General features: G+C 46.0%; 1 protein-coding gene across 1 annotated transcript in view; it reads right to left on the bottom strand.

The window, feature by feature from the left end:
- MRPL1 (mitochondrial ribosomal protein L1) overlaps window positions 1–6,710 on the bottom strand; it is a 102,258-nt gene extending 95,548 nt beyond the window's left edge. The window contains exon 1 of the mRNA XM_045996550.1: window positions 6,536–6,710. Within this exon, the coding sequence (XP_045852506.1) occupies window positions 6,536–6,575 (40 nt within the window). The 5' untranslated portion in view covers window positions 6,576–6,710. The remainder of the gene's footprint in view (window positions 1–6,535) is intronic.
- Window positions 6,711–10,298: the final 3,588 nt, after the last annotated feature.

Here is a 10,298-nt window from a genome sequence, read left to right on the forward strand (position 1 = left end):
CACAGACACAGATATAAATACACATATTCACGTGAGACATACATACATAATTTCATGCAGGCCTTTCATAAAAGTCTGTACATGTATATATTACAGTGGTAATTTCCTACCAGTTCATAAAGACTTACCTTCTTACAGCTGCAAAGTACTCCACTGTGTGGTTATTTAATTTACTTCATCACTGACCAACCATTAGGTCACTTATATTTTGCTATTATAAACAGTGCTGTGTTAAATAACCTGGTGTCAACATCATTTTGTGCACATACAAATGTATTTACAAAATAAATTTCAAGTAAATTTGCTGAGTCAAAAGACATGAACATTTGTAATTTTGATAAATACTGCTTTCTATAATGACAGTGCCATACACATTTCAACCAGCAATGAAAAGGTAGTTTATTTCCACACATTTATGCCAACATAGTAAATTACCAAACATGTTGGTCTTTGCCAATCTAGTAAATGAAAGACAGTATGGAGAATTGTCTTATTTTGCATTTTTCTTATACATTAAAGTAAGTGTCCACATTTTTGGCCCTCTATATTGTCTTTTCTGTTGAATAGACTTCAACTCAATTTTTTTAGTACTCTACAACTAAAATTTCACATAAAATGACTTAAAATCTAATCATAAATCCATTTATTATATAAAACCATGCAACAACCCATAATATGGGAATTATAATACTCATCTACACATCAAGTGAATTCATTTCATTCGGTAAGTTTCTAAATACATAGCACTGCGCACACAGAATGGTACAAATTCCTTACTGAGGCCTACCAGGTTTTCTCTGAGAGGGCCCCTGCCTATCACTCAACAGCACTCTCCTACTTGTTCACTAGGATCCTACTTTCTGACCCTTGAATCCCTCAAGTTAATTCCTGCCTCTGTGCCACTGCATTTAAGGTTACATTTGACTGGGATGCACCCTCTTCGTATCTTCCCTTAGCCTACTCCTACTTACCATAAGTTCAAAGCCATCAAGCCACATGCCTAACAACTTAACTTCATCCCTCATCTACCAAGAGAAATTTGAAGCACAAGATAAACATCACAACTGAATTCTATGAATTCAGGGATAACATTTGGGGCAGTGTAGGAGACCTGTTTAATGTCGGGAATTCTTTACAGTACAATAACCACAAGGGGCTTTAATGGCTAAGGAAGAAGAGGGCGATAGACTAGGAGATCCAGTTTCTGCCCTCAAAAATCTCAAATCCAGTGGGCTATGCTTGTGTGCAAAAATTTAAGAGGAGACCCTCCACATTTTCAAAGAAGCCAGCTACCTTCAAAAAATCACACACAGTAAATGAAGGAACAGTAGTTAACCATTCAAGGTTTGGCGAACACTTCCAAACAATAAACAATAATTCTAATTGTACTAAACAAGAACCCAATGACCTTGGTAAGATCCTCAAAATAATAATTTTCTTGAATACATCAACTACAAACCCCTGTAAAACAATCAACCGCTACTATTTAAAATCCTAAATCATGACAACCAGAAATTAAACTTTTCAACAGAAAGCTATGAAACTGTGACCTGCTAATAAAAACCAAATTACAAAATGCCACTATAGCTGACCCTTGCACAACATGGGTTTGAACTGTGTGGGTCCAGTTATACAGAGATTTTTTTTTTTCAATAAAGACAGTACAGTATTGTAAATGTATTTTCTCTGCCTTATGATTTTCTTAATAACATTTTTCTCTATCTTACTTTATTGTAAGAATAAAATATATAATACACAGAACATACAAAATAAGTGTTTATCAACTGTTATCAGCAAGGCTTCCATCAACATTAGGCTATTGGTAGTTCTGTTTTGGAGGAGTCAAAATTAAGGCAGAGAGTGGGGAGGGAGGGTGTATGACGGTCATCAGAGTCTGTCATTGTTCCCTGGCTGGAGGTTAGACTCAATAAAGAAAGAAACAAAAAAAATTATTATGCAGATTTTCAACTGCCTGGGGTTGGGAGGCGCACCCCTAATCCCTACACTGTTCATGGATCAACTATGTTCAAATAGCACAGTTAGACCATATCCGCATTTCAATCCCTCTGCGGTCATTTTGTCTACTTGTATTATCACACTCCTTTAACACACGTCTTCTCCCTTCACTCTTTACAGATAACCTCACTTGCTAGAATTATCTGAACGAGGAATTCCCGCATCTGTACTGGTTCTCAAAAGTCACTCCCAGCCCAACCCCTTGGCAGTGAGATGGGAATTACTTATGTCCTTTGCTAGCTATTTCTTGTATCTGATACTGAAAGATTAGAGTTCTACAATCCTCAATTTCCCTAGGAGATCTTATCCATCTAGTCTTTCCTTCCCACTACACCCATCATGGTCCAGGCCACCGTCATCTACCACAAGGATTACGGCAACAAATTCCAAACTATTCGATATTCCACTCCTGTCCTACTCCACTTCTTTTCCACCTGCTAGTAAGAGGGATCATTTAAAAATGAAAATATCACCACATCCCTAAAACACCTGGATGGCGTCCCCTTGTTCTTTGAATAACTTCCTAACAAGGTCCTCCACGAGATACTTAGAACCTATAGTGAACTTGATCTCACACTCTTTCTCACGCTTGCTGTACTTCAAATACACTGGCCTCCTTTCAGCTTCTTTTTTTTCTAAGATTTTATTTCAGACACAAGACAAAGAGAGAACGTGCGTATGGGTGCACGTGCACACACATACGCACACACATACACACACACACACACACACACACACACACACAAGTGGGGGGGGCGGATGGGCAGAGGGAGAAGCAGGCTCTAGGCTGAGCAGGGAGCCCAGGTGGGGCTCAATTCCAGGACTCTGGGATCATCACCTGAGCCGAAGGGAGACACTTAACTGACTGGGCCACCCAGGCGCCCCATCCTTTCAGTTTCTTAAACACGCTGTAGTTTTTTTTAACCACTTCGGTATTTCAAATATAATCCTCCCTCCATGTATAACATTCTCCCCTACACGTTCTACTCCCCCTTCCATAGCTAATTCCTAATTAGCCAATGATCTTTCAGGGACTCTGTTAAATTACTTCCCCGAAGTTTTCCCTGAAGACTCAGGACAGACTAGGTCTCTCACAAACACTCTTACAGCACCTTGTACTTTTCCCTCACATCACTTAAACAATTGTAATTAAAGAAAATAATTAACCAGTTCATGCCTGCACCTCATAAAAGATAAGCATCACGGGGAGGGAATGTGTATAGTTTATTCACCATCACTGAGTGGAGGAAGGAAACTTGAACAAATGAAAGCAAAAACTGCATTCGAATTCCTTTAAGTATTATTTGTTACAACACATGGAAGAGGGTGGCCTTACGATGAAGAGCCACTGATTTATTCATTCTTCTACACAATATGCCAACGAGACGTGCTGGCTCCACTTTAAACATTTGGTGAACAGACAAAAATCCCTGTCCCCGTGGAGCTTACGTCCCAGTGAGGGGAGACAACGCTCATAAACACAAAATGGTAGTGGTTATTTTAACCCATTTTAACCCAGTGGTTAAAATGGAGAGTCAAGGGGAAAGTGGGCTGCACTTTAAGTAAATTGTTGAGGTAGGCTTCATCAAAGGTGACACCTGAGCAAAGACTTGAAAGAAATGAGAAAATTAGTCACACAAATATCGAGAAAAGGATTCAAGACTCATCCCATCTGGAGAAAAAGTCTTCCCAAGGCAGAAATGTTCCTGGAGTTGATTAGGGAACAAGGAAGCCAGTGTGGCTAGAGCACACAGAGTGAGGGGGAGGGTAGCCAGAAAAGAGGTCAGAGAGGTAAACTGGGTAAGGGTGGGGCAAGGGGGCAAGGCAGGCACAAGATGATATGAAGACCTTGGCCAACAGAAGTAGAATGTAAACCACATATATAATTTAAATTTTCTAATAGCCACATTTAAAAAAGGTAAGCAAAGAAACCAGTGAAATTAATTAAGATTAACACACTTTATTACAGCTAATACCCCAAAATATTATCATTTCAACACGTTACCAATATAAAAAATTCAGGCATTTTACTTTTAGGGGTACTAATTCCTTAAAATCTAACGTCTATTTGACACAGTCAATTCAGACTGACCACATCTGAAGTGCTCAGTAGTGGATAACAATAAAGACAGCACAACCACAGGCCATTTTAAGGACTAAGAAAAATGGGGAGGCCTTGCAGAGTTTCAAGCAGAAGAGTAACATGACTTAGGTTCTCAAAGGACCAATTCTACTACTTGTTGAGCATACACTGAAATCCAGGTAAGGAATGGTAACGGCACACAAGGTAGTTGCTGTAGTGTAGTGAGAAGTTGGATTTTGGATGTATTCCAAGGGTAAAACCAATGGGATTTGTCAACTAATTAATGTGAAGTGTGGCGAAAGGAGGGGGAGTTGAGGATATTCTGACGTTTTGGCCCAGACTAAGGATGAAGTTACCATCAAATGAGATGGGGAAGACTGCACGCTATAATGAGTCCAATTTTAGACAAGTGTGAAGTGCTAATGAGATATAAAGTGGAGATAGAGAATTGGCAGATGAGCTCAAGAATCAAAAGTTCAAAAGAGGTCCCAACTCTAATCATACATTTGAGAGCCGATCACCATACAGAAAATAGTCAAAGCCGAAGACGTGGATGAAATCACCAGGGGAGTGAATTTATATACAAAAGACATAACGATGAAAGACAGGATCCTGGCTCCTGAGACACTGCAGGGTAAGAGACTGGGGAGAGGAGGAGGGACCAGCAAAGTAATGTGAGACATGACAGGTGATACGAAAATAGTATCAAGAGAGTGAGGAATCCTAGAAGCCAAGAGAAAAAAAACATGGCAAGGAGAGAATGATGATCTTCAGTTCTCTTTTTGGTTTATTTGACTTGTCTCATATAATGCTATTTCTCTCATACATGAAGAAAACACCGTAACTGTTTTCAGTTACTTTTTGGTTTGCTCGCTTAGTCGTTACCAGGGTCTTAAGCAACTAGGCCTAACAGAGAATCCTGTCTTGACACTAGGCGTTCCTGTTAGAAGCTCAAAGAGAAAACTAGGATGTAGAGATGGAGAGGAGAAGGGAGTTGAGGGAAACTGGAAGGGGAGATGAACCATGAGAGACTATGGACTCTGAAAAACAACCTGAGGGTTTTGAAGGGGGGGGGAGGTTGAGGAACCAGGTGGTGGGTAATAGGGAGGGCATGTATTGCATGGAGCACTGGGTGTGATGCCAAAACAATGAATACTGTTACGCTGAAAATAAACAAATAAAAAAGAATTAAAAAACAAAACAAAACTCCCTGGCCTAGGAGTGAAGCTTCAGTCTTGCCCTCCACGTACTAGTTCTCCCAGCTACGACCTATGTCCACCGTATCAGTTTATTCCTCCGCAAAACAGGAGGGATGCTTCCACCTGAAGGCCCACCTTAATTAAACAACAGGATGTATCAATGTTTCCAAAACACAAAACAAAAATTTTAAAAGCGTTGTATTTGGGGCGCCTGGGTGGCTCAGTGGGTTAAAGCCTCTGCCTTCGGCTCAGGTCATGATCTCAGGGTCCTGGGATCGAGCCCCGCATTGGGCTCTCTGCTCAGCGAGGAGCCTGCTTCCCTTCCTCTCTCTCTACTTGTGAGCTCTGTCAAATGAATAAATAAAATCTTAAAAAAAAAAAAAAGCGCTGTATTTAAAAAAAAAAAAAGAAGAAGAAGCATTGTGACCGACAAAGGGCTGTCCTCCTCGACAACAGTCTACTAACTGCGGAAAAGAGCTACCAAGAAGTACCACGCAATTAGTCTCCAAACGGTAAATGCTGGTGCAAAGGAGACAAGGTCTGCGCGCTCTAAGAATCAGAATTGCGTTAAATGAGACAAGATGGGATCGGAGGGAGACAAACCGTAAGAGACTCTTCATCTCACAAAACAGACTGAGCGTTGCTGGGGGGAGGGGGGAGAAGGGATGGGAGGTGGGGTTGTGGACATTGGGGAGGGCATGTGCTATGGCGAGTGCTGTGAAGTGTGTAAACCTGGCGATTCACACACCTGTTCCCCTGGGGCTAATCATACATTATATGCTAATTTAAAAATTAAAAAAACATTTAAAGGAAAATAAAGAAGAGTTGGAGTTGCCTGCACCGACGTGCTGCCAAGGCACGACCGAACATTCTGCAACGTGTTAAACTTGACGGACGCAGACCCTCAACTGCAGCACCTCGTCCCCGCGGAGCTCCCCGCGCAGCTCACAGCCCCGTGGGGACGGAACCGCGTCCTCGCCTCCGTCCCCAAGCGTGGCCGGAGGGCTGGCCGGGCACGGCCCCCTCCCACGACACCCCCACGGAGGACAGCTCCAGAGGAGAGTGAAGGATCCGATAGGGTCGCTTTTAAGTAGTAAAAACTCTCCGGAGAACCTAGAGCCCTGGCAAGCGTTTCGAGTCCCCAGTGCCAACCGTGCCTAGGAGAGTCCGGCTTAAAACCGGAGCCTCCATGCCCGAGCTGCTGCCCCTCTTACGCCCAGATAACGCCCCGCTTTACCTCTACCGAGGCATCTTACGGCGGCCGCCATGTTGGCCATTCCGGATGGTGTGGACGAAATTCGTCCTACGCTCCCACGTAGAAGAATCTAAACGGGTTCCTCTCCGGAATTGGCCGAGGGGGAAGGATTCGGAAGAGCAAGAAGAAAAGGGGCGGGGCCCAAAGATGGGCGTTCACGCCGGCCCGGAACCGCGCGGCGGCGGACGCCGGGGCCCCGTGGCGGTGTTACCGTCCGTCTTCCGTGCCGGGACCTGAGTTCCGCGGTTCCGGCGCGGCCGCTCTACGCAGCCTCAGAGGAACCTGCCCTTCGGGGAATGCGGCCGTGGGGCGCTTCCCTGTTCGTTTCTTCTTTCCGAGTCGTCAGATGTGCTCAGGGCGGAACGCTTACTGACTGAGAGCGAACCCGGGCGAGCACGAGAAACAGTCCGAAGAGCATCCCCCTTCAGTCGTCCCGTTTCCAGCCTCGAAGTCCTCACGTCGCCAGTGTCCGCGACCGCCCGCGGCGCCCCGCGCACCGCAGACCCTTCCCCTCCGCTCGGGCGCCGCGCGTTCTCCCCGCGGCGGGCCGGGCCGTGAACCGCGCTGGAATCTCCGGGCCTCTTCTGTGCTGGAAGCGCAGGTCTGAACCGCCGCGCGGGGATCGGGACCGAGGGAAGGGCCCGTGTCCTTCCCAGCACGTCGCCGCCGCTGTCCGCGTGCTGTCGTCTCCACGGTCCGGCCGCAGGCGACATCGCTTCCCGGTTTCCGCGAGACCCTCCGTGGCCGCCGCCGGTCGGCCCGGCCCCGACGCCCGCGCGCAAGCCCGGGGCCTCCGCTGTGCGGGCGGGCGCGTGCGGACACACAGACACAGACAGACACAGAGACACGCAGTCTCAAAGAACTTGCCTCTGCGGTAAAACGTTCTCCCTTCTCGCGTCTTCTGCGCCCTTCCTCACGCACGGACGGTTGCCGCGGGTCTGGCCGCCTGCGTAGACGCCCCGCTGCGGCGACAGAACCCACGGCGCTTGCTCGCTCGGTGCTGGGAACGGGTTTCCTGGGACGCCCGGCTGCTCGCTGGCTTGAGCGATCCGGGACCGCTCCGAGGAGGCCCACCGCGGGCTTCTCGCCCCGCGCGGAGCCGGTGCCCGGCTGACAGGTACATACAGCCTTAAAAAAATCTAATTTCATTTGAGGGTAAATTCAGGATCGGGGGCAAGTTCACCAAATCCATTTCGGACAAAAGAGGAGATTCGAGGTGGTTTTCCTTCGCCCCCCAGCTCCCCGATTCTGCAGTCCGGGTAGCCCGGTCCGGGTACGGCTCTGTCTCCGGTTCGGCGGACGCAACGAGACCCTCGGCCGCGGGACTCGGAGCAACGGTGCGTGCTCGTCGCAGCCGCGCTCAAGCCGTGCTCTGCGGAGCCGCCGCCTCGCCGGCCGCCCACGGACCCCCAGAGCTCGACGGCATCGGTCCCGGGGGCCCAGAGCCCAGTTATTTGTGCATAGCGATCCGTAGAGAGGTTCTTCGGTGTGAGACTTAGCGAAAATGACAAAATCCACACGCTGAAATGGAAACTCCAAGCCTCCAAACGGTCAGTACATCATGAAGTTCTCGCCAGAGTCGGGCAGTAGAGCTTTCCGGTAAGCCATGGTGCTCGGGAACCAGACTTTCTGGGTTTGAAGCCCATGTCGTCCCTTACCACCGTGTGACCTAGGGCAAGTCCCTCTACACCTCTTTGGGCCTCGCTTTCCTTATCCGGGACGCAGGACGGAGGAGATGCTTTGTTGAGGTACTCCCTGTAGTACCTGGCACGGAGTAAGCACTCATTACACGCCGCAGTTCGTCATTAGGGGGGAACCAGTGGGGGCCCTTCACCAGAGAGGCAAGACGATATGCTGTCCAGTTACCTGTTTTCGTTATCTGCTTGTTTCTTAATAGTACATGCTGATACGTGAATGATTCATGTGCCAGGTGCCCCATTCTTCACATCAGAACTTTTCTTAGTGCTTGCAGAGAGTTCAGGCTGTGTTCGTGCACTTCCTTAAAGCTCACTTTAAACGTAACTTTTCCCAGTTGATTTCTAGGAAGTTTTATACTCGCCAGGAGTCTTGGCAACACGCCAGCTGCCGCCTGCTTGGCTAGCTTCCCTGGGAAAAGCTTCTAAATATTTGCCTGGCCCTGTCGTTCCCTTGATCGGTGCTCTCTGCTTTCTTCAACCATCTTTCAGTTGTTCTGGAAACGCCTTTGCAAGAAGAGTCAGTTCCCATTTTGGGTTCAAGTTGAAAGTGGATTCTCATATTGGACAAAAATAAGGAACTCGATGACATTTCCTACTTCAGTGCTATGCAGCAGAGTCACCCAGAAGGCTTGTTAAAACAGATTGCTGGGCTCTATGCCCCAGAGTTTCTGATCCAGTAGGCCTGGGTGTGGCCCGTGAATTTGTATTTATAATGGGTTCTCAGGTGATGCTGAGAACCGGTGTAGTTGTCCAGAGACCACACTTTAAAAACCACTCCCTATGTAATACCCTGAAACATTTGCATCCATACCTATCATTAACTTGGAGTTGTTTTGTTTAACAGTTTTATACTCAATATAATATAGGCAATAAAAGCATTAACTCCCATACGTTGTATGTCTCTAGGACCAGAATCTACCTACCTTATCTTCTTCTCCATAAGAAACTGCTGTTCCATACCTGGGTTTCTGCTCTAAATCTGTCCAGCCACCAGCTGGGAGATTTTCTGGTCTCTGCCCATTTGTCTATATGGATTTTAAGTATCATTACTAAGTCCTTGATTACCTTCCCTCTTTGTGCTCACTGCAGATCAGATTACTTTTTTTAATACAGAAAGGTCTATCTAGAATAACGGTTTCTTAGTCATAAGGTAGAAAATTTGGTGAGAAATTAGAACTCATTTTGTCTTGCTCCACACCCACCCGATATGGGAGTTACTGTGTCCCACAACCCCTGGAAGGCTATTTTAATTCAGGATTGAACTAGGCGATTCAGAACTGTCCAGTGGAATGTTGGTGAATGTCTAACACCTGGCTCTACATAAAATCAACCAACTCACAGAACTCTGGCCCCTTAGCCCTTGGTTCTCATATGGCTGGGGCATACTACTGGAAGTTTCCTGATAAAAGCCTTTGGTAACTTAAAAGACCTAAAACAGACCAACTTATCCTAGAGCCACACTTCTCAAACCTCAGTGTGAATACAAATCACTTGGGAATCTTACCAAAATGTAGATTCTAATTTAGTAGGTCTGGGATGGAGCCTGAATTTCTGATTTCTAACGAGCTCCTAAGCAATGTTAATGCGGTTGGTCCATGAACCATGCTTTGAATTACAAGTTCCTAGAACACATCCTAGAATAAAATTCATATTTGTATCATTAATCTCAAACAGAATCTTTTGACTAGGCTCCCTCTTCTTAATACACAGAATGCTGATGATTCACAGACCTGTACCCCTGGGGCAAATAATACATTATATGTTAATTTTACAAAATGCCTTCTTACAAGAAAAAAAAATTCACAGAATAAACTGAAGTGGATTCCCAAATTTCTGGGTATAAACTCCATGACCTTCATGTCTCAGTAGTGATACTAGAAATATCGATAACGCCCTGCCCCACCCACATCTGTTTCTGGTGGAAACTTCCCCTCCCACATAAATAAAATTCCCCAGCCCCAGCTATCTGGACCAGTTGAAGCTATCTGACCCAAGGAATGTCCATCTATACTGTAGAGAGTGATCTAGCTAGAAAAAAGCTAGGCCAA

The sequence above is a fragment of the Meles meles genome, chromosome 2 (assembly GCF_922984935.1).
Source record: "Meles meles chromosome 2, mMelMel3.1 paternal haplotype, whole genome shotgun sequence".
NCBI classification, from domain to species: domain Eukaryota; kingdom Metazoa; phylum Chordata; class Mammalia; order Carnivora; family Mustelidae; genus Meles; species Meles meles.